General features: G+C 36.9%; 1 protein-coding gene across 3 annotated transcripts in view; it reads right to left on the bottom strand.

Annotated features, from left to right (window-relative positions):
• Positions 1 to 4,019: 4,019 nt before the first annotated feature.
• The window catches only part of iqsec3a (IQ motif and Sec7 domain ArfGEF 3a), a 146,983-nt gene continuing 125,438 nt past the window's right edge, over positions 4,020 to 25,564 (bottom strand). For 2 of the 3 annotated variants that reach the window (XM_016287898.1, XM_016287900.1), the window contains 6 exons: positions 24,581 to 24,706; positions 20,718 to 20,817; positions 17,000 to 17,161; positions 13,138 to 13,230; positions 10,968 to 11,014; positions 4,020 to 5,110 (listed from right to left, as the gene is read on the bottom strand). In XM_016287898.1, coding sequence (XP_016143384.1) covers positions 4,640 to 5,110; positions 10,968 to 11,014; positions 13,138 to 13,230; positions 17,000 to 17,161; positions 20,718 to 20,817; positions 24,581 to 24,706 — 999 coding nt within the window. In that variant the 3' untranslated portion in view covers positions 4,020 to 4,639. The remainder of the gene's footprint in view (positions 5,111 to 10,967; positions 11,015 to 13,137; positions 13,231 to 16,999; positions 17,162 to 20,717; positions 20,818 to 24,580; positions 24,707 to 25,564) is intronic. The other variant, XM_016287899.1, reaches the window with a different exon arrangement.

Here is a 25,564-nt window from a genome sequence, read left to right on the forward strand (position 1 = left end):
GCATTGTAGTCTACTCTCCCAGGATCAGGAAACATCCTCCATAAAAAAAACTGCTGGACACATCTGAACAGTGTTGTAAATACAACTTAACCACTGATTTCTAGTCGTGTCCTCTTTTGGAAGGCCAAACAAAGTAGTTTCGCTTTCACAACGAAACAGCGTCACAAACCGCGGCCTTGAGTGAGCAGCAGCCTAGCGTATGCGGAGGCCGGCTTGAGTGAGCAGAGGCAGGCGGGTTTGAGAACGGCACGGCCGGCGGATTCGACGAAGTAGCGTCCGGCGGGCTTGCGGCAACCACATGTGACGACCCCGGGCTGGACTCCGCTTCGTTCACGGTGAAAGCCGATCCGGCGATCGACATCGCGAAGTTGATGATGTATTTCCTCAGCGACCAGCACGGATCAGCTCTAGGCATGACAAAGCGGATATCGTCCTCTTTTGGAAGGCCAAACAAAGTAGTTTCGCTTTCACAACAAAACACAGCGCCTTCACGACATGGGGCCAGCAGCAACAACAATACTACAGCGAGAATAAAAGTTACGCCTTCTTTCTCTGCGTGAACATTTGGGCGGCATTATGCAAATCTTCCCACATCGTGACGTAGACATGTGGGGGTGTGTTAGAACGAGCCGTTTTAGGTAGGCGTGGCTGACTCTTAACTTTTATAAAGAATATCTCTTTGGATTTGAGACTTTAGTCTTTGCAACTTTACAGATCTTCTTTATGCACCAAGTGCTTGTAACACTCCAAAGAGAAAGGAAAAATTTTAATCGCATCATATGACCCCTTTAAACGTATGGAAACAAAATGATTCAATATTCATTAATTGAGAAAGGCTGGACAGTTCATGTTTTTTTGGAGCAGATTTTAAGAAGAGAGGGATATAAAATATGAAGATGTCCAGGTTGTGCGATCGACTGTGTTGAGTTTCTCACCAATATATTTGAAGCAACTGGTGTCCATCATCCTAAATCATCACCATATGTGGAAATAAAGACACAATGAGAAGATGAAACAAGATTGGGAGCTCCAAACAGCAGTGATATAATTACAAAACAATCATATAAGAAAACAGAGGAAATAGGACACACAGCTACTTATGACACGCCAATGGTGTTACGATAAATCCTAGAGCTTAAAGTCAACATGAAATCAAATGAATACACATTCCTGGCATCCACTTTCAAATATTTAGTCCCATATTTTTCATTAAATATTATGTTTCACTTTACACACCCTTAACACATTATATTGTGGATGCAAAATAGGTGGTGAATTATGTTTCATGTTGACTTTAATTATGTTGATGACAACCATTATTAAAAATGGTTGAATTGTGGGTAGTTACCATTTTTCAGTGCTAATTCATTGCTGCTTTATATGCTGATATATGATAGCTACATACAAGCAAAACAAAAATAAACCATTGATCAGTTTTCCATTCAGCTGATAAAATCAGACCAAACCAGTCAAACATTCAGGTTAAAGTGTGTTGTGCCAACAATGTGCATCTCAGTTGATGTTTCAAGTGTCACTTGGCTCTCGAAAAGCTTCAGACAAGAGTTTTAGGAGTCAAACGGCAGAGATAGTTTGATGGTGTTGAAGGGTGTCTCTTGGGCATTTTATATAGTTGTGAGTATTGATGAAGGAATAACACTATGAGACCATGTAACAATGTCTGAGTCATGTGATGACAGTGATAAAACATTCTGTCATCTTTTCACAGAAAGTCAGACAAACACATATTGTGTCCAAAGATGGTTGCTGGGATCAAATGGCCTTTTCCCAAGGGTGTTCCAAGTTGCTACATAATGTTCAAGTACAAGCATTAAAAGATCTCAGTCTTCTTTCAGGTACTCTCTTAAATTCCTGAGCGTGAGAACAATAGCCATTCACTGGCTGTGACTAGCTCTTTTTTCTATCATTGAGCCATGATACATTGCCACATATTAAAGGTCCATTCACATGACTCATGTCAGGGCTTTAACACAACCAATTCTCTATGAAGTTTGACCTTCAAAGACAAAAGCAAATTCACGAGGTTGCTAGGTAGTAAATAGTGAACTTAGTGAAAGCCAACGGAAGAGGTAACACATTTTTGAAATTTAAACAGGTTAAAAGTCCCACTGTTTGCACCGCTACATCATAGAACGACTGCTGGCATTTCAGCAATTTCACTAACATTTCAGCACAAAAACCTGTCTCTCATTCACTAACCACTCAAAATCCAGATTAAATACTGTCTATATGAGCTGGTTTAGTGCCATGTGCATCTAAATTAATGTAATTATTTCCGTCACTTCTATTCAGTTGATACTTTTCATAGAATGCGAGTAATTTGCAAAAAGTTCATGCTATTTGCTTGCAATTGTACATTTTTAGAGATCAAGGCAGCCATAATGTAGTCATTAAGATGATCAAACCATGGTGAGGGGTGTCATAAATGGCCATTTATTCTTAATCAGTCAACTGGAGTCAATTAAGTCCACTGAATCACTGTGGAAAAGCAATGATGTCCTGAAGCATACCATATTGTGGAAGTACGCTGGGATTGTGGCATAAAAAATGGGTTTGATACTATTTTTTGGCAATATTTATGCCAAGGTACTAAAACAATAAAGACAGCACATGCAAATAATGCATGCTTTAAATGCCCCCCCAAAAAATGTCAAGATATGGCTTTTGATGTTGTCTTGTACAATGTTTCTCATCTGTCTTGTTTTCATTTTTGCATTGGCACTGCTCACATGAAGATAAATCATGCAAATGATCTGGTAATCGCTGGGTTATATTTAAAAAGATCAGCAGCAAATGAGGTCAAAGTTGAAATCATCTTAATTTTGAGAGTCATGTTGTACCATTTGACCTGTGTGCCAACACATCGGGGAATGTTGACGTGAGTCATGTGAAAGAGCCTTAATACTTTCTACATTCTCAATTTACGTATTTCCATTAAAAGGATTGACATAAAAGACATTTTCAAAGACAGGTGATAGTAAGGAAGTAATTCACATTTCACAGGAATACAACATCGGCCACATAAGAAGTGGGGGAAGAAACAGTTTGTGGCTAATGGTACCGCTTAAAAAGTTAATTTTTATTTTTTTTTAAAATGTCTGTGTACGTAGAGGGAATCTAAATGATCGTTGATATACAGTGGGGCAAAAAAGTATTTAGTCAGCCACCAATTGTGCAAGTTCTCCCACTTAAAAAGATGAGAGAGGCCTGTAATTTTCATCATAGGTATACCTCAACTATGAAAAACAAAATGAGAAAAAAAAATCCAGAAAATCACATTGTAGGATTTTTAAAGATACATTTTCAAAGACAGGTGATAGTAAGGAAGTAATTCACATTTCACAGGAATACAACATTGGCCACATAAGAAGTGGGGGAAGAAACAGTTTGTGGCTAATGGTACCGCTTAAAAAGTTAATTTTTATTTTTTTTTAAAATGTCTGTGTACGTAGAGGGAATCTAAATGATCGTTGATATACAGTGGGGCAAAAAAGTATTTAGTCAGCCACCAATTGTGCAAGTTCTCCCACTTAAAAAGATGAGAGAGGCCTGTAATTTTCATCATAGGTATACCTCAACTATGAGAGACAAAATGAGAAAAAAATAGCATTTCAAGGTCCTTGAGTGGCCTAGCCAGTCTCCAGATCTCAACCCCATAGAAAATCTTTGGAGGGAGTTGAAAATCCGTGTTGCCCAGCGATAGCCCCAAAACATTACTGCTCTAGAGGAGATCTGCATGGAGGAATGGGCCAAAATACCAGCAACAGTGTGTGAAAACCTTGTGAAGACTTACGGAAAACGTTTGACCTCTGTCATTGCCAACAAAGGGTATATAACAAGGTATTGAGATGAAATTTTGTTATTGACCAAATACTTATTTTCCACCATAATTTGCAAATAAATTCTTTAAAAATCCTACAATGTGATTTTCTGGATTTTTTTTCTCATTTTGTCTCTCATAGTTGAGGTATAGCTATGATGAAAATTACAGGCCTCTCTCATCTTTTTAAGTGGGAGAACTTGCACAATTGGTGGCTGACTAAATACTTTTTTTCCCCGCTGTAAGCACAAATGTTTGCTCTAGCCCTAAGTGTTCAACAGTGCAAAAAGTTCACGGTGGAGGGAGTCCTCATTTTGGCACGTATATCATTTTCCAGTCAAAAGCATACACACACACTAAATAGACTCATCAATAGGATAATAAAAGCCAAAAAGGGTGACTTTACACTTAAAACCAGCTCCCACACAAAAGCAAGTGTCGGTGGAATTGAAACGAATGTTGTCGGGTGCCACATTTTTTCGTGAAATCATTTTGTCTATAACAAATTCTGTCAAGAACAAGTACTCAAAGATATAACCTCAGAGAGTGTCCAGAAGGACGAAAACTGTTATAGAAATTTGTTAAAACTACATAACGTTTCAAAATACACAGCAATTAGGTAAATCGTATTTTCTTATTGATTGTTTCACATATCTGCAAAGTCAATAAATGTCTCTTACCTTAAATTTATGCATATAGATAGCATTTTTTCATGATATTTCTTTCATATATATATATACATATGCAGATAAATACTCTCAAAAGTGTGCCTGGAGTGTTTTATAGTTATTGGTTTGAACTCTACATCAGGCTACGAGAGCCACTTGGGGTCCTCTGCAGTGCAAGGCGGGGATCAGGGGGTATATACTGGTGAGGGTGGTTATACGGTGGTGGAGGTGGAGGCAAGGGCGGTTGTGAACCGTCGTTGTTTCCTCCCTGGTTGCCTCCGCCATCAGGTGAGCGCACTGGTGTGGAGATGACAGACTGGATGAGCTGGTGATGAGTGGGGCTCTGGCTGAGGTACGCCTCCATGCGTCCGTGACCGCCTTTGTCCAAGACGATGACCTTGACGATTTGCTGGCACTGGATGAGCGTGTCGGGTCGTATCTCGGCCAGGGCCATGGGCTGGTAGGAGTGTAAGGGGGTGGGGCTGGCGCATTGTAATGGAGGCTGCTGGAAGAGCTCCCTCTGGTGGTTGAGAAGGGCGGTGCTCTCAGGGCTCTGCGGTGCCGCGTTGAGCTGGTACGTCTGAAGCCTGTTGTGAATTGACACCTAGTTTAGAAAACAGTCAGAGATAGCATCATATGTTATAAGACTGTTCTCCTTCTACCGCCATCAGCCCTCCGGTGAACACACATCACAATAGACATGCGCAAAGTGTTGCGTGTGGACGTGGCACAAGGGGTTTGCTCGGTGTCTTGCGACTCGGACAGAGGATGGGAAGCTGGAATCGGGGATGCAGATGTGGAGGGTTTCTTATGTTTGTGTCTATAAGGTGCGTGGTGGTTATTAAGAGGACACTGAGGGCCCCTGTGTCTCCCTTGGAAACCACTAGAGCATTATGGGAATAGAGAATGAAGAACACTTCAGGGAAGAAGGGGGACAAGAAAGGGTGGGACAGGTTAAACAATGGGAAGGGGGTAATTGGACAACTACAGACGACACACACCGAAAGCATGCCATCAATATCTCTCAGAAGGTTCGGAACTTAAAGGGTTAGCTCACCCAAAAAAATTACAATTCTGTCATTAATTACTCACCGTCATGTTGTTCCAAACCCATAAGACCTTCGTTCATCTTCGGATCACAAATTAAGATCTTTTTGATGAAATCTGAGAGCTCTCTGACCCTGCATAGACAGCAACGCAACTGAAATGTTCCCAGACCCAGAAACTTATAAGGACATTGATAAAACAGTCCATGTGACATCAGTGACTCAACTTCAAATTTTGCAAAGCTATGAGAATACTTTTTGTGCGCAAAGATTACGAAGATAACAATTTATTCAACAATTCTTCTCCTCGAGTTACCATCTTCCGCCATTTTGGAGAGTTTCAAATCAGCGTTGTTTACGTTCAGGAGAAAGTGTGCGCATTTATTCGAATTGTTGAATAAATTATGTAATTTTTGTTTTCTTTGCGCACAAAAAGAATTCTCATAGCTTCACAAAACTGAAATTGTGCAACTGATGTCACATAGACTGTTTTACAGATATCCTTACTACGTTTCTGGGTCTGGAAACATTTCAGTTGTGTTGCTGTCTATGCAGGGTCAGAAAGCTCTCGGATTTCATCAAAAATATCTTAATTTGTGTTCCGAAGATGAACGGAGGTCTTACAGGTTTGGAACAACATGAGGGTGAGTAATTAATGACAGCATTTTAATTTTTGGGTGAACTAACCCTTTAAACAAGAGTTTGCCTGGACTTGCAAACAACTCCCTCTCTCTCTTCCTAATCGTCTCCTGGGCTCTAATAATGGCACGTATCCACAATTGTCTGTGGGATACTTCCACTGCCTCTGGGATTGATGTCTTTGAGGAGTGATGAACATAGTTCATAGTTCAAAGTGAGTTAATCTAGATCGGTCTCAGGATAGATACTGGCACTTGAGGGTTGGCTTGATGGCTAAAGTGAGGGCACTTTCCTCTGAATCAATCTTCTTGGCTGTTGGAGATAGGGCACGAATTGACTGACGGTGCACCACTTTGTCTGAGAACGGAGTGTGTGGAGGGATTTCAGTTGGGTTGAAAAATTGGTTGGTGACAGCATAAGATTCTAGTACGGCAATGAAGTGCAACAGTCGGGTTCTGGAAGTAAAAATGCCATTCATGTTCTCCATAGGGAAATAGATTTTTTTTAAACAATAACTTATGTTACCTACTATGTGTTTTGAGGTTGTTAATCCTTATATGGCATGGAGACAGTTATTTTTGCAGCTGACCTTACTGCTTATGCATTTGTAGGCGTTTCCCTTTCAGACGCAAAATTTAGGGTTTAAATAAATCATGCTTAGTGATTTACTAAGGTTTGTGGCTATCAATTTACTGGTATTTGTGCCATTGTTTAATGCCCAAAAAAGCAAGTCTTAAGCCATTTCGCACCTGTGTTGTTAATAAATGACCCGCACTTGATTATCATCTCTGCTTGTTTGCGACTCTATGCTAATTTGCACTGATTATGGTAGATTGTGTTGGTCATTATGGAAATGATCTGTCTGCGTCTGTATTCTTTAATTTGCACATTATCAGTAGATCAACCGCAGAATTTTCCACTCCCATAGGCTTCTTTATGGGATTGCTCTCTCACACTAATTTGCCCTGTTCATAATGCAATTGTCATTGCACAAACAGCTGGGCATATTTCAAATCTGGCTTATATGAATATAAATATAAGTAAAGCTTTTTTTAAATTCTTAGAGTGCAAAGAGCTGAAAAATGTCATACTGCAAACTGCTGTTAAATGATGAAATATTAATGCATTCTATATAAAAGTGAGTATGCTGAAGCTCAGCAACCCTCCGATAGAATTCAGCTGCCATCTTTTCTCTCTCTTCTCAATGTTTGTGTCCATCTTAGCACGTTTTAAAATGTATTACGGCAATACTGCCTGGCAGGTGGCTCAACTAGTCCATAGTAGTTGGACACCTTGATTCTCTCTCTCTCTCTCTCTCTCTCTCTTTCCTTCTTACTCCTTCAGGATATGGCTGGCGTTTCCTCTGACCCCTCTGCTGCCTGCGATGTGTTCCGACAGCCCGTGCCCTTCAGGGGTTCGCAGGGTGCTGACATTTACATGTGGCATGATTAAGCTGAGGGTTTTCAGTGCCAGACAGGAAGTCGCTGCTACTCTGATCATGTTCAGGCTAAGAGCAGCCCACTAATGTGCTACATCTAATGCTGGCAGAACTGAAATTTGCCTGCTAAACAAAACATGCAGACAGGGCTGTTGGATTTAGAACAAATACGTTTTTTTTTCTTCTTTGTAACACTTTATTTAAAGAACCAATTCTCACTATTAACTAGTTTCCAATTAGCATGTAATTTATTGCTTACAAAGCACATATTAATGCCTTCTACTCTAAACTGTAATAATAGTAATAATAATAATAATAATAATTGTTGTTGTTATTGTTGTATGTAATATACATTTTCCTAAACAAAATAAAGCCTTTAGGATCTTTTTTTTTGTTCAGATGAAACTAGATAGATAGATAGATAGATAGATAGATATTGACATTTTGGTTTCAGAGCTATTTTAGTCTTATATTTTAGTTACTATAGCATGTATTCAAATTACGAATCAGTTTTTATTAGTCTATTTTTAGTTTGATTTTAAATTTAGTTTTAAAGTTATATAATAATGTTAAGTAATGTGCTTTTTGTAATTATTATTATTATTACTTTTTATATTTATATTTAGCTTTTCATTTTACTTTTAGTAATTTTAGTATTTCAACTTCAATTTTATTTTAGTTAATGTTTCGAATTTTTATTTTTTTAAGTTTGTCATTTAATATTTATATTTTACTTTATTTCAGCTTCTTTTCAATGAACAAAAATTATTAATAATAGTTTTAGTTATCAATAACAACGCTGTTTGGTGTTTTTACTAAAGCCTTCTACAAACTGCATGGTTTTCAGCTGTCCCAAACAAAAGATTGACATCGTAAAACAATCGTGACGATTTCTGTGATCGTGGCTCCTAATCGGTGCTCCTATGTCGTACAGTGAGAGAGGTTCAAAGACGGCCAAAGATTGCCTACGATAGTTTTCTGACAGTATCAGAAATTCAGCATGATCATCGCACAGTGTGTTTACTGCTATGACCCACGTTTACTGACCAGCCAATAAAAATGCGACATGAAATGGCGTGTTGATCAACGCGTCATGGCGCTAAAAGCTAAAACTGCTTACCTCAAACTCTTTTAACTTCCTATTTCACAGCTTCATCCTTTTATAAGCAAACATAAAAAGTACGGTTGCCAAACTGTGCTTCGTCAAGCTCTTTTTGTTTACCACTAGCGCATGCTAATGACGTTTTATTCTTTCATAGTAACTTGCATCGTAGCCTGCGAGTCACTATGTGTCATCATCGTACAGTCTGCATGCACGTCGTATCCAAGTTTATTAGATCCATGTTGCACAATGTGATTTGCAATGATCTTATAGGATTGCTAAAACAGTGCAGTCTGTAGAAAGCTTAAGATAAAAGCTGTCAGACAACATCCTTTTATTTACTTGCTGCTATTTTAATCTTTTTGATTTGCCTTTTTTTTTTAATCTTATTGATTCCTAAAAAAGGTCAGCAGTCAATGTGCTCCATTTCATTTACTGGTCTATTGCCAATTTGCTACTTTCTGAGTGTCAGTTTTGAACCCTCAATACTTACATATCTGTGTAAGGCTACTGCATTCTCACAACACAACACTCCATGAGCTCTATTTAGGTTCTAAGACTTGTGGGCATATGAAATGAAACCTGCCATGTGTCACACAGAAGCAAGTGCATCTGTTTAAATAAAGTTCACCGACACAGTGCCTCTTTGCTGTTGTGTCCTTGAATTCCCTTACATGCACAAGACATGGTGTTACCTCATGATGCTAATCGCACGGCCCTCTGGGTAATGTATTTTATGTAGGGTTTGTCTTTTATCCCCCTGCAGAGAGGTTATGATGCTGCATCAGATTAATGTTAGAGATCACTAGGGCTTGTTCTTGTGGTTGCCACAGTGGAAACTCTGAACGCTTGCTACCTGGTTTGCGCTGAGTCTGGGTTTGCAATTAAAGAATCTATTTACTCAATGTTTCTTGTCTTCCCTTTTGATAAGGAAGTGCACTTTGGTATTGAATGGTATTGAATAAATGTGTAATTACAAATAATTTGAAATACAGGCACTGAGGCACACGAGTTTCAATGACATTGGGGGGACATATTTTGATTGGTTTGTCGGTAGATGTGGCAGCACACTTGAGCCATATTTCTAAGTGATTATGAAATTCCAAATAATGGCATGCTTAAGCCCTTTTAAACATTCTAAATTGAATTCCAAATAATCTAAATTTAGACTGTAATACTTTTTATTTAATTGCAATTAACATGCAATTAAGAATCTGAATACAGTACATTCAGTTCGGACTGCTTTTAATGTATATTATTTACATAATTACTCTTTTTTTAAAGTATGCTAAAGTGTGAATGATTCATCAGTGCACATTATTCCAAAGGAAAAACAAATCTACATTATTTTTTTTAGTTCTGTTCTTAAACAACTTCCTGATGTCATGTTTCAACCAATTAAGTTGTCATGTTGACATTAATTAAAAATAAATAAGTGAATGCAACACTTTAGCATGATGTTAATATTACCACTGTAGTATTGTGGATTATTCATTCAGTTCATTCATCAAAAGTTTAATAACTTTTAATCTTGATATGGTGGCAATATGGTGAGCACAGCATGCATATGTACATTCATTAACAATTCTAGGAACTGTATTTCAAGATTTCAAGAAGTTCAAGATTCCCATGTAATATTTATATTTAGTTTTATTTCAGGTTTATTTCAAGTGATGAAAATGATTTTTAATAGTTTTACTTTTAAACAGTAACAACTCATTTTATGCATGCATTAACTCAAACAAAAAGTCATCTTTGAGAGATTAGTGAGCTGTCTGCATGCTGTTTAAATTCTGACTATTGAAATGCTCCACAAATATGGAAAGCTTACATAAAATTTCTACTCTCTTCTATTCGCTGTCTGCTGAACTTTTTTTTTTTCTGATCATCAACGAGGTAAAAACATGTATAAAATGTTTGTTTCAATAATTCTCTTAAAATTCTCCTCCACACTGCAAAGTTAATTTAACAGGAGGGGGCAACAGTGCACAGATGAGTTTTACCTCCAGGGGGCTGCTGTCGACTTTGGGTTTGGCGGCAATAACGTTTCGAATGACTTTAGGGGAAGTGGAAGGTCGTCTGGTTGAGGACACTGCGTTTTCACTCCAGCAGGAACATATGGCTGTTGTAGCTTGTTAATTCCTGTTCACTAGCTTTATGTGTCCTATAAGCTGTAAGCTACTGATGAATGCTAGGGGTCTGTAGGGACTTACCTGCGAGAACACTGAGCTCTTACCTCTACTGCATTGTGTTCGCTCTGTGATGCGTTCATTTCCTGTTTTTCTAAGCAAAAAAAGAGTACAAATCAGACTAAAGATTAAAGAATGGGTGAACATGTACCGTGAATGATAATTTGAGTAAATATGCTTGAAACTACGTTTATAAAATCACATAACACAAAGTTCACATTTTGTGGGAAAAAAACAAACAAACTTCTGTACATGACAACTCTCGGAGGGATTGGCATGGTAATGTACATGATAATGTTAATGTGTTTGGTCTTGGTGGAATAGATCTGCTATGCTGCTGCAGCAGAGCAAGTACCGATACTTGCTACTGCCAATACATCCACAACATGCTGCTGTGAGCATGTAAGAAATCCTGCTGCACATATAGCATATATGAAATAACCCCTATATATAACATACATGAATCACCCCATAGAGCAGGGGTGCCCAACCCTGCTCCTGGCGATCGACTGTCCTGCAAAGTTTAGCTCCAACTCTAATCAAAGACACCTGCCTTTAATGTTTAAGTGATCCTGAAGACCCTAATTAGTTGCTTCAGGTGTGTTTGATTAGGGTTGGAGCTGAACTTTGCAGGACAGTCGATCGCCAGGAGCAGGGTTGGGCACCCCTGCCAAAGAGGATCTATACAGGTGGAGCTGGGGAAGGTGGAGGGTTTCTGAAGCACGCCGCAACTGTTACAGCAAGCATTAGAGTTAGCAAATTAGTATTTGAATGTTGAGCAGCGAACTCATTGGCTGCTGATACGAAAAGAACCAATCAGCTGTGCCATGTAATGATGTCATTGTGTCAGATTGAGTTTGACCTATCGGACTGCGCCGTCTAGAGTTCCATGCCATAACTTGAATTGGATGAATGGTATATATGAAAATGTTTCTGTGAGATTCACCCAAACATGACTGAGGAGATAAATAAAGCACAAGCCACTTCACTTAAATTCTATGTTTTGTTTGGTACTGAACTTTTGATAATATTTTGATATTTACTATATAGCTGGGAGTAAAACCTGCTTGATAGTGAACAACGCGGCTAAAGGCGCCACGGGGTAAAAGGCGCCTTTGATATTATTTTCATCTAAACCACTAGATGTCACAAAAACGTGGCGTAGCACTTTCCAAAACATTTGCTTTTCAAGATGCACGTGTATATTTGTCTGTTCTTTGACGTGATCGCGCGCAGTCAGATTGTGCTTATTTGATCTAATATTTGATGTTTTTTAAAATGTTGTAGATTTAAGTAGCAAATGAGAATCTCTAAAATTAATGGATATATTTTGAGACAAAGGTCTTGTGTAAGATAATTAAAGCAACAGTTTTTAAAAAACAAAAGAATATGTAAAAGTATGGCATTTGGGGTAAAAAACACCCCTGCTGTTAGGGCTAAAGGCACACAGTAATTAACATGATAATTAATAGATGGCTGACTTTTCCATTTGTGGACATGACATGGTTAGATTCAGATGGTAAATATCATATATTATGTTGGGTGTCCATATTAGAGATAATCACCATGTTTAGAATGAAATCATCATATTTAAAAACATGATATTAATTATATCATATAATAAGATATAATTTGTTGTTACTACTGTAAACATATATTCAATTATTATTGGATCTCCCTCAGTGCCTTCAGAATCTTTACTTATAAAAAAGATATTTTAAAAACAAAATCATTTTAATATTAACATTTTAATGACAGTATATTTATTGAACAAAAATTAATTCTTTTATTTTTCAAAATAAGCAGAAAATAGTACAACCTTTGCTACAGTGATTGTTTTGAACAAGTATTAACTTTATTTAAATGATACTAAATGACATTATTTAAAAAACATTATTTTAGCTGAAGTATTTGTATCAATACCGTGAGCCTTTTACCCTGTGTCTGGGGTAAAAGGCCCCCCTTGCCACCTCATACCTTTATAAGATTTTTAAACAAAATAAACAACTTAAATGATTTACACAAAATCTGTTGCTCCATTAATCTTCAAAACAACATATATATTTATTTTCTGCAATTATACATTTTAGGCGCAGTGAATGGCAAATGTTTTCTTAAGGTGGGCCTTTAGCCCCGTTGTACCCTATTACCTAAACAGATATTGAATGCAAATCATGTGAAATACAGCAAATAGATGTGTTTCTGACTGTATTGTACCTGAAGGAGAACCTTGTCTTCCCCTCAACTCAAGCGGAGTCCCGTTGTTCTTGATGGAGTGAGTTTTGGCTCCCTGTTGTTTCTCCAACTCCCCTAAAAAGACAGTGAAAAGAGACCAGGAGAGGTTTAAGTCCATGCCACACGAACACACACACACACACACACACAACAGCATGCTCACATCCTCTAAACTTTGAGTCGTCCGTCTCTAAACAGCAGAGCTCCAAATCACCATACTTACACTCAGGGCTTGATGATAATTGCCTGTCATTTCTAATCAGGCTACAAAAGAGCTTTTCCCTCTTCCAAAAGAATTGTAAGAAAGCTCTGGCTCTACATTAGGACTCTTTTAGGGGAAATATGCCTTCTGATTTAATGAAGCCATAAGAAAGGACTATGCCTTGATAAAAACCTGTGAGTGCACAAAGAATAGCTGACAACCAATCACCCGGATACTAAAACACAGCATGCTACCTAACTAAAGGTATTTATTACAGTAGTAAATTCAAGGATAAAAGGAGGGGAAAATGTGTCCTCTTTTATTCCAGAGAACTGAAAAGGTGTACATACAAATGGAAACAAAACAGATTTTATTCAACTGTCTGTTCAACAGTCAACTGCTTGCACACATTTTCAATATTTGCCTCTTTTTTTTTCAAAACTTTACACACAAATCCTAGAACTGCACACACAAAATGCAAAATGCCGCACATCTCTTGTAAAATGAAGCACTGCATTCAAAATATCACAAACGCATCTCAAAAGCAAACATTTGCAAACACCTTTGCCATAATATTAATTCCTGTTAGATTTTTGTGTTGTGTTTTGCAAAAAAGTGTTTTTATGAAATTGAAAACTGAGTCAAAGGCCGAGAATGAATGTATGGTTTTGCAGATTTGGTGTGTGCTTCTGGCGTTTGAGTGTCAGGTTTCAGAAATTGTGTGACAAGTAAAGATTTTGTGTGTGAGCAGTTGAAAAAAAACTGTAATATAATGAAATTGAAAAATGTTGATGTTCATGTTGAAAACATTTTTTTTCATGTAATGACAGCAAGTCAAAAGCAATATAATTAGACCTGTCAATAAATGAAGTGTGATTAATATTTAAATAAATAAATAAAATCATACAATAATTCATTCTACTGTTTTATTTCCTCTTTTATTCACTCATTCACTAAAATTATTGTTGTTTTTTGTTGATTCATGAGTTACACTTTTTTCATTAACAACAACAACAATAATAATAATAATAATAATAATGGTGTTTAAAATAACAAAATAAAAAGTATACATCAAGTTTAAGTTGTCATCTTGGCTGATTCTTGGCTGAAGTGTGTGTATTTTTTTAATTGTTTAGTTAAAGGTAATTATGTTAGGGCTGTCAATTTAACATGATAATTTAAATAGGTAAAAAATTTAAGGTTATTATGGTTTATTTATAATTATTATAGGTTAATAAAAATGATTACTTATAACTCTTGCACTTGCAATATTTATTTTTGATTATTTATTTATTTATTTATGTATTATTATTATTGGTGTTGTTGTTGTTGTTGTTGTTGTTATTGTTATTCCATCAACCATTACTGATGTCAAATCAAATATGGATAAACAAGTACTGTTATTTTGATCAATTTTGCCCCTCTATTCAATATTTTTATTCTTGAAATATTCTCCTAGCAACATCAGTTCATTTTTCTACATTTCAGTCATTTAGAACGAGTAAATCTGAGATTATTAATCCACAGCAGAACCTCCAGAGCCCCTTTGGATAACAGGACAGCAGATTACCTGCCTCAGTTCAACACGCATTAACTGCAAATGAGGATTGTCTTTATTTGCAATTCTAAAATAAAGACAAAGACATGAAATGCAAGTAAAAGCATCAATGCACAAAGGCATTTATTCATGCTTGGATTGTAAAGAGAAGTTCCTTTATGTGGAAAAGAAAAGATGTGTGGCTGTGTAGATGACAGCTCTCAGTTCACCAACAGCTGTATTCCTGAAAGGGAGTAAAGGTGCTTATCTCTCTTTTCCCGGTGAAACTGCTGACACAGATGCACATCCAGCATAAGACTTCCCATGGACCCTTGCTCTCTCTAGCTCAGAATGTAATGAAAACCAACCGGCCTCAGCAGAATACATGCTTTGATGTCCACTGGCACTCAGCCCTTTCTCATACTGTCTCTCTTTTTGTTTTTCTCCCTCATGGAAACCAAAAGACATTTTCCTGTTCCTGCTTCCATGTCTTTCCTTCTCAGTTCCTTCAGAGGATATTTGAAAGCCTGATAGCACTGTGCAAACGAAACATTTCATTTATTATAGAACATCAAAACAGCTCAGTGAGAGTCCTAAAGGACAAACGCACAGGGAAAGCAAACTTATACACACCATGTTTACAAAAAATGCAGTGCAAATAAACAGTAGAGCAGCTAAGACCGCAAAACGAGAATTATATTACACAGAAATTAACCGGTCCAATAAGCCACCTTCACATTTGTAAACAGAAATACTGCAGTGTTGAAAAGTGGTGCATTCTGTTTTATCTTTTTAGGCTGATGTTTCAAACATAATAATTGCATTTACACTGAAATATGATGCATACATATTTATGAAATTAAATAATGATTTAAATACACTAACATTGAAAGTTTGGACTTTTTGCTTTTGTAGGAAGTCTCTTATGCTCACTAAATTTTTTTTAAATAAAATCAAATAAAATGTTGGGATTATTATTTTTATTTTTATCAGCAGCCCATTACTCCAGTCTTTAGTGTTAGATGATACTGGTGCTTATTATTATTATTATTATTATTATTATTATTATTATTACTTATTATTATTATTATTATTATTATTATTATTATTATTACCATCAGCAGTTATAAAATTAGTTTAAAATCTGGTTTTCTTTTGTTCTTTCTTTTTGTCTTTGTGGAAACCTTGATGCATTTTCTTAACTATTTTTAATGAATAAGAACAGCATTTATTAGATTTTTTTTAACAATCTAAAGTTTTTACTATCACTTTAGATCAATTTAATGTATACTTGCAGAATTAAGATTTTTTTTATTTTTTTTTATTAATTATTATTTTTATATTTTTAAATAGTTACTGACCCCTAACTTTTGAATGGTAGTGGGCGACTGGGCATAAATGTTAAGGAACTGTATGTACGATTACTTTAAGATTGTTTAATGACTAAGGTTTGTAATATTTATTTCACACATTCAGTTACATTTTAACTAAGTTTAATAATGCAGTGCTGTCATACCTAGAAGTAATTGTAGAATTGTAACTTTTCTGCCCATTAATGTCACAACCACAGCAACTTTCTTGCAGCTCAAACAGTAGATCATGGCACTAGTATGACCAAGGTTATGGGTTTGATTCCCAGGGAATGCAAAAATTAATAATAATAATAATCATAGGTGTCTCGGCATCTGTTTTACTACAGCTGCCAATAACTGGGTTACTTCTGTTAACCCAGCAAATGGAAACACTGTCCAATATTCAAGAGATGACTGCTGATTCACATCACGAAGCAAGAGAAAAAAACGAAGTGAAAAACTGTCTTTTCACTTGATTGCTTACTAGCTCAACTCAAAAGAGCCACCCACAAGTCTATGATATTCTGTTCTCTATAGATATGGCTCAGATCATTCCTTCAAAAAAGTCTCGCTATAAAGAAAAGGAATAATACAATTACAATTTGCTTAGAAAAGTAACGACAGGCTGCATGTTGTGTGGTATCATTCATGTCTGCTGCACAAATTATGTGGGATCAGCTACACATCAAACATGAAAACATCTGTATTCTCTTATACACATGCACTTCATATTTTGACACACATCCTACTCACATTCAATACGTATCTGTTCCATCTCTGAAACCTCGGCGATGGACTCCTTCAGGTCCTCTACGAACTTGAGCAGCTCCTCTGCGCTCTGAGCACAGAAATTCAACACCTGCTTCTTATCAGAGCCCGAACACGGAGACACAATAGTGATGGCGTGAGGATAGTCTGAAACAAAAACAGACAAAATAGAAACATTAAATTAGCAAAAATTAAGGTTCATGTTGCTATCCGCTGACAATCTTGGCAGTTTTCTTCTGAAGGTCACATCAAGAATGTGTTCACTTCCAGATTCAATTATTCGTCAACTTCAATGCTGTCATAGTCGGAAAAATTGAATACGTTTGTTATAACCTAGCATGACACATTTTATATATTGATGTAGAGTTATATGAGCTATATGAGTCATGTGAGTCATGCTATACTTGTTTGTGTGTATTTTTGTCTTTTTTTTAAGCTTGACAGAAATGGTCACTTTTGGAAACTGTCACTAATGAAATGTGTGATGATTCTTCAAAAATGTCTTATTTTGTGTTTCACATACATTTGGAAATGTTTTAGAAAGAGCTTTATTGCCAAGTATGTTTGCACATACAAGGAATTTGTTATAGTGTCACAAGCTTCCAGTACACGGAGACAACAACAACACACAGATAATAAAAGTGAGATGTGAATAAAATACACATGCATAAATATAAACCACAAAAAAAGAATAAATTGTATGTACAGGTGTGCTATAGATGGAATAGGAATATAATAAAATAAAATAAGTTGTAGGGATGTACTAGGGTTTAGGGTGATAAATAAGTATAAGGTTATTGCACATACTGTACTTTAATTGCACAATGGGAGAACATTAACTGTTCATGAGGTAGATTGCCTGGGGAAAGAAACTGTTCTTGTGCCTGGCTGTCCTGGTATTCGGTGCTCTGTAACGCCGACCAGATGGCAAAAGTTCAAAAAGGAGATGGCTTGGATGTGATGGATCCAGAGTGATTTTCTGAGCCCTTTTCCTCACTCTGGATGTAAGTTCTTGGAGGGTAGGCAGGGGGGCACCAATAATCCTTTCAGCAGTCCGAACCGTTATCCGCGCTTCCTGAGCTTCCTGAGCTTCATCAGCGCAGCAGCTCCGCCAAGTACAACGTTCAGCAAAACGTCCGAATAAACGAAATCCGGTAGAAGATTGTGTGGTGTGTTCTGCCGAATGTTCAGCAGCTCATCCCTGGTAAAACTCATCGTTTATGAGAGGGTATGTAAATAGTGGCGGAATTTAAAGTTTTTTAAAGTATTAACTATTCCTCAATCATCTGAGCATCAATATAACTATTCATTTTTGGTAAAATTTCCTATAAAACTTAATAATAATAATAATATTAATCCCAAATAAACATATTTAATTATACATATAAACTCAACCTATTTTACTCTTTAATGTGACATTTTTCCCCAAGTAAAACAGAATGGAGAGAGAAAAAAAAATGACTTGGTTGACCTTGATTTATATTCTGGATTTCAATATGAGTTTGCAGGACGGTCAAGTCCACCCTTGGAAACAACTCAACGTATTTTATGGTAAAGTTTTTAGAAAGACTGTATTACTTACAACAGTAGCCTAAAACACTGCCTAAATTGTTATTTGGCTATTACTGACCAGTAGCCCACATAGCCCAAGTGATGTTAGCAGAACAGGCATTTGAAAAAATTATGCTAGGATGATTGGCTCTGACTGGCTATGAAACTTCTTACATTGTTACAGCATAAGATATATACTTTATAACACATTCATAACACATTAATAACACCTTTATAACACATTTATAGCACAACTTCCCATTTCTTGTGGTATTTACATTTATAAGCCTTACAAACTCCATCACTAGAGTGATTGTCAACTCAGAAAATATTTAGTGTCTTTTGTTGTCATGGTCATGGCTGGAAACATGTTTGTTTTTCTGCTGATTTACACGTTTGTGTCTCTCTTATGACGACCAGTCTGTTCAGTCAATCATTAGAGACTCAAGTGGGGTGAAATACAAGCGTGAGCCATAACGCTCTCATCTCGCTTAATTACAACCCAGCTGCCATGAATGTTTGTATGTGTGTGTGTGTGTGTGTGTGTGTGTGTGAAAGCGAAAGAGTGGGAGGAAAAGAGAAATGCTTGTGGCCACATTAATTGGACAAGAAGGAGAGGGTGCCTGTCATCTTTATTTATCATGTGGTATTCTTTTTGTTGGAAGGAAATCAGTGAAGTGGATGTTTGAAAGGCACATAATTGTCTGGATTTCATATAAAGTTTTTTTTTCACTCCATAGTGATCATACACCACCCTACAAAGGTCAAATACAGTACTGCACAAAATGTCTTCAAAGTTTATACAGTAAATTGGATTTTGAAAACTATTTATCACAGTGACCATTTCTCTGAATCTATGCATAGTTTTAGTCAAACCCACATCCAAGGAAAAATAAACCAATAAATAAAAATTGGGGTTACATCCTAAACTGCAGCCAGCCACCAGGGGGTGATCAAAATGTTTTGGTTTCACTTTTTTTGTTTCCCAAAAGCAACTATGGTTGCAAGTTCCATCATTACTAATACAGTTTAACCCTTAAATGCACAAATGTTTCGCCGATCATTATTACATATTCAGGTCTTTAGCGACCCGGACCTATATATCTAGCATGGATGGATCTCTAACTGCTACAATAGCATAAAACTCTCCTAATATTCTCCTAATATTTTAATGACAAAAGAATAAAATAAAGCTTATTTCATTACCATAAACTAGGAAGGCTTCAATTTGAGCAAATTATTTTACAATCACTGTCATCGTCAGAGTACAATTCAGCATCTGGCTCATAACCGTGATATCTCAAACATATTCTCAAAACGATCTTTTATAATGTCTTCAAAATCAATATTATGATCACTGGCAGCTTATTCACCACATCCACCATCAAATAATAGTGGCACTTATATTTCATTGTGTACCGTAATTATGCTGCACTAAAGCCATTCAAGCCAGTTCGGTTTTTGCTGATGATACTCTTTTATTTTATGCCTAATAATAATAATAATGAGTAAAACATCACGTCATCATTGTGTAACAGTGCCACCTTGAGAAATAAAGGTGAATTGCACTTATTGAGTCAACATATATTTATTTATTGGTGCACAGGAAAAAAATTCACCATTTCACAACTCGGGTCATTAGTGACCATATACAATTGAATTAATTTGGGGAGGGGAGGGTGGTGAATGACGTCCCGGGTCACTAAAGACCTGAGGTATGTGTTTAAGGGTTAACAGAACTTAGTTAGCTAACTACCATAGTTAGCCATGCTTTTGGGAAACACACCTCATAACCTGTGCGGCACACTTGGTGGCAAAGTTTTATTATATTGGTTGCTGTTCATATCGAAGCAATTCAGAAATGTCAGGTGAAAAGCCATTTATATGTAGCTGGTTACATGATGCAAATGTCAAAATATATTAGCTTACAAATCATGCACTATGGTAAAAGTATTTTGTAGGTCATAACAGTATTTCATAAAGAACTGCATGCAAATAAATCTTTATCAATAAATAATCAATGGTGTTTTACTGCCACTAGTGTTCATTTCAGCTAGGTGAGTTATATGTTTTTGTGCAAATTTTCCCAAAATTTAGGCAGATTTTTAAATGAGCCTAGGGTGGATTTACCACAAAAACGGTATGATCTTACTTTCATTTTCAAACAGGTGGAACTGCATGCCCAGCAGCCCCATGGCCTTGCAAAAGGTGTATGCAGCTGAACTCTTCTTCTTCGGACACAATTTCAAAATCTGTGAAGGAAGGAAATAGAAATGTGAATTAGATTCACTGTCACTCATTAGAGCAAAAGAGTAAAAATGGTAAACACAAGCTCTGTTCCAAATCCTGATGAACTGCCTAGCTACCATAGTTACTTCTAATGCAGCATACTAACTAAAGTGATACCTTATAAGTGATTTGGAACTCTCTACATTAGCAGCACGCCACACAAATAGCATTCCTCAAGTTAAACAATTAGGACAGATTTATGTTAGCATGTTGGTAAGATAGTTAAAATTACAGTTTTTATTACACTTTAGGTGTGTCCCAAATCGCATGCTTATGCACTATTCTGTGACGTTTTGTAGTACAAATAGTGCGAATAGTGCGTACACATTAAAAATTCCAAAAAGAAAAAGTGCATTTAAAAACCCGAATGATGCCCTTAAATAATCGAAAAAAACGAAGTGTGGAATGTTGGACACTTCATGCACTCAACTGTCGCAGCTTATGTCGTGAAGGGGGAGGGGCTACCAGACTACGATTATTAATGACAAAATAACCTTCAATTCATACATGGTTGAGAATGTACTGTATAAGTGCATAATACAGGTGCATCTCAATAAATTAGAATGTCGTGGAAAAGTTCATTTATTTCAGTAATTCAACTCAAATTGTGAAACTCGTGTATTAAATAAATTCAATGCACACATACTGAAGAAGTTTAAGTCTTTGGTTCTTTTAATTGTGATGATTTTGGCTCACATTTAACAAAAACCCACCAATTCACTATCTCAACAAATTAGAATATGGTGACATGCCAATCAGCTAATCAACTTAAAACACCTGCAAAGGTTTCCTGAGCCTTCAAAATGGTCTCTCAGTTTGGTTCACTAGGCTACACAATCATGGGGAAGACTGCTGATCTGACAGTTGTCCAGAAGACAATCATTGACACCCTTCACAAGGAGGGTATGCCACAAACATTCATTGCCAAAGAAGCTGGCTGTTCACAGAGTGCTGCATCCAAGCATGTTAACAGAAAGTTGAGTGGAAGGAAAAAGTGTGGAAGAAAAAGATGCACAACCAACCGAGAGAAGCCTTATGGGGATTGTCAAGCAAAATCGATCCAAGAATTTGATTGAACTTCACAAGGAATGGACTGAGGCTGGGGTCAAGGCATCAAGAGCCACCACACACAGACGTGTCAAGGAATTTGGCTACAGTTGTCGTATTCCTCTTGTTAAGCCACTCCTGAACCACAGACAACATCAGAGTTGGGCTTACCTGGGCTAAGGAGAAGAAGAACTGGACTGTTGACCAGTGGTCCAAAGTCCTCTTTTCAGATGAGAGCAAGTTTTGTATTTCATTTGGAAACCAAAGTCCTAGAGTCTGGAGGAAGGGTGGAGAAGCTCATAGCCCAAGTTACTTGAAGTCCAGTGTTAAGTTTCCACAGGCTGTGATGATTTGGGGTGCAATGTCATCTGCTGGTGTTGGTCCATTGTGTTTTTAAAACCAACGTAACTGCACCCGTTTACCAAGAAATTTTGGAGCACTTCATGCTTCCTTCTGCTGACCAGCTTTTTGAAGATGCTGATTTAATTTTCCAGCAGGATTTGGCACCTGCCCACACTGCCAAAAGCACCAAAAGTTGGTTAAATGACCATGGTGTTGGTGTGCTTAACTGGCCAGCAAACTCACCAGACCTGAACCCCAAAGAGAATCTATGGGGTATTGTCAAGAGAAAAATGAGAAACAAGAGACCAAAAAAATGCAGATGAGCTGAAGGCCACAGTCAAAGAAACCTGGGCTTCCATGCCACCTCAGCAGTGCCACAAACTGATCACCTCCATGCCACGCCGAATTGAGGCAGTAATTAAAGCAAAAGGAGCCCCTACCAAGTATTGAGTACATGTACAGTAAATGAACATACTTTCCAGAAGGCCAACAATTCACTAAAAATGTTTTTTTTATTGGTCTTATGAAGTATTCTAATTTGTTGAGATAGTGAATTGGTGGGTTTTTGTTAAATGTGAGCCAAAATCATCACAATTAAAATAACCAAAGACTTAAACTACTTCAGTCTGAGTGCATTGAATTTATTTAATACACGAGTTTCACAATTTGAGTTAAATTACTGAAATAAATTAACTTTTCCATGACATTCTAATTTATTGAGATGCACCTGTATATAGTGCATCATTTGGGACACAGTTTTTGTTTCTACTTCCTTGCATTCAAATTGCAATTATTCATCCTTTTTGCTACATTAAATTAAATCCAGGAATTGAACTCTCAGCTGACATTCTTAATTCAATTTTGAATGGCACACACTTCAACCCTGCTAGCTGTCTTTCAGTGTTAGATTGTAAGTGTTTGAGTGTACGTGAGAAATAGAAGGCCACACAGATTAGTGTAGTGTTGAGAGTCTACTTACCAGACTCCCTATTGGTTTACTCAAAATACCACAATATTGAACCTATATTTCATTCTGCCACAAATCTAAGGGAAGCGGGAGACCCTCGTGAAGAAGAAGAACAATCTCTGAGCCAACTCATATCTCAACACAATTAATGCCAAAAATCTCTGAGCAAAGTTACAAAAGCAGTTATGAGAAATAAATATTGCCACAAAAACTTCATAATGAGTAATTGCCTGATATTGACTAGATATTTGGATTTTATATATTTCTCAGTTTTCCATTTCATGTACAATGTGAAGAGAGTGTTTCATTTCGCAAATGTCATTTGTATATTTAAATAGCCTTACTTCACCCAATTTCACCTATGACTGTAATGGAAAAAGTATGTTTTGTGGTTTTCACTTCCCTTTTTATATGGCCAGATTAACATGAGCTCTTGCAATTATGAGAATAGTTTAATACACTGCTGTGATAGCCTTTCAGTCAGTCTAATGCCCTCCATTAATTATAACAGACATTTAATCTGTGATTAATTTCAAGGGCTGTACTTTATGGCTTTGACCAAATTATTTCAGCAGTTGTGGGAAAGAGGACTTCATTAGATTTGCATTCACACAATGGGGAACAACTCTGTAGTGCAAAAAGAGCATGGAAATGGAAGATCAAGTTGAGTGCATTATTCTCTGGATATGGAAAATGTTCAATGTGCACAGTATATGTAAGAGTAGTATGGCAGTATGCTATTCTGAACATAATCTATGGTGTTCCAGTAGTCCACGACACAACGCATAGGACTAAATTTGTTGTGCTCTGCTAATTTTGGCTTGTTTCCGTTGTGTTGTGCTAATTTCATTGTGTTGCGACTTGTTTCCGTTGGGTTGTGATAATTTCATTGTTGCGGTTTGTTTCCATTATGTTGCGTTCATTTTGTTAAATTGTGACTTGTTTCCATTGTGTTGTGATAATTTCATTGTTGCGACCTGTTTCCGTTATGTTGCGGTTTGTTTCCATTGTGTTTTGCTAATTTTGTTGTGTTGCAGCTTGTTTCCGCTGTGTTTTGGCGATTTCGTAGTGTTTTGGCTTATTTCTGTTGTGTTGTGCTAATTTCGCTGTGTTGTGGCTTGTTTCCATTGTGTTGTGGAGATTTAGTTGTGTTTTGCACTGCTGGGCCATTGTAATAATCAGATATTTTTCCTTTTGGGTTTTGATATAAAGATGTTTTATGCTCCATTCTTATACTTGGATTTGTCATCTTCTCTTTTCCCTTGCCTTGATTAACAATAGTATAAATAAAGAACAAGAAAATGAAAAATGAAGAACATAAAACTTAAAAAAATAATAATTCTACATAATGAAATGTAACTTGCAGTTACCACAAGTAGGTCGTTGAAGAGGAAGACCTCTCTCTGGTGAGCAGCTTGCTTCTGGGCTTTGTTGATGTCAGTCACTTCAAACAGCCGACTGCAGCACACCAGTCTCCTGTGAGGCACCGACAAAACCTGAGGATGGACACGTTAAATTGCTTCTCTAAAAGATACATCTTGAGTGACATTTCATTTGTTATTTCATATTACATTTAAAACAGTGGTTTAACCTTTTGTCCAACATTATATTCAAAGACGGTGGAGATATTAAATTAACCATGATTCATTCTGTGATTAGAGATAATTTGTTCTGCATTCCACAACTATAGGTTCTTCAATAAAACCAACAGTTATTGAGTGAGTGAATGAATGAATAAATAAATATTTTTAGCATTTAATCTTAAAGTTAGATTATTTCAGTACATTAAAAATATATGTATTATATATATATAATGCATTAACCCAAAAGATGCATTAATAGCTGTTTCTTCAAATAAAAATGTTTGTCACACCAAATTTTCGTGACAAACATTTGTCACTGGCCTTAACTCTTATGTGCTTATTGTTGTCAGGATCATGGACTGTCTGTGTCATGTTTTGCCCCCGTTTCTGTTCCCTTATGCCGAGTTCACACTGGACGATTTTCAAAGACGTCACATCACTGTTGGTTTCACACTGAATGACTATCTGGGGTAGCATTCAGTTGTTGCTGTGTTCACACTGCACGACGGAATGACGACAGGAGGTAACACACATGCATGACTTTACAATAGGAAGAATCGCTGACAGCTCTGTCTGGTGCAGGGTTGCCAGGTTTTCGCTAAAAAACCCGCCCAATTACTACTCAAAACTAGCCTGAAAATAGCCCAGTTGCTTTCGAGGGGGTCCCCCAGTAAAAATCGCGTTTGGGGGGGTAAAATGCAAATTTTTTTGGCGGGGTTCTCCTGGTACAATTCACATTCCAGGGCCTAAATATCACGTTATTGTGGTCGC

Source organism: Sinocyclocheilus grahami, unplaced genomic scaffold (genome assembly GCF_001515645.1).
Source record: "Sinocyclocheilus grahami isolate Dianchi unplaced genomic scaffold, SAMN03320097.WGS_v1.1 scaffold226.1, whole genome shotgun sequence".
NCBI classification, from domain to species: Eukaryota; Metazoa; Chordata; class Actinopteri; order Cypriniformes; family Cyprinidae; genus Sinocyclocheilus; species Sinocyclocheilus grahami.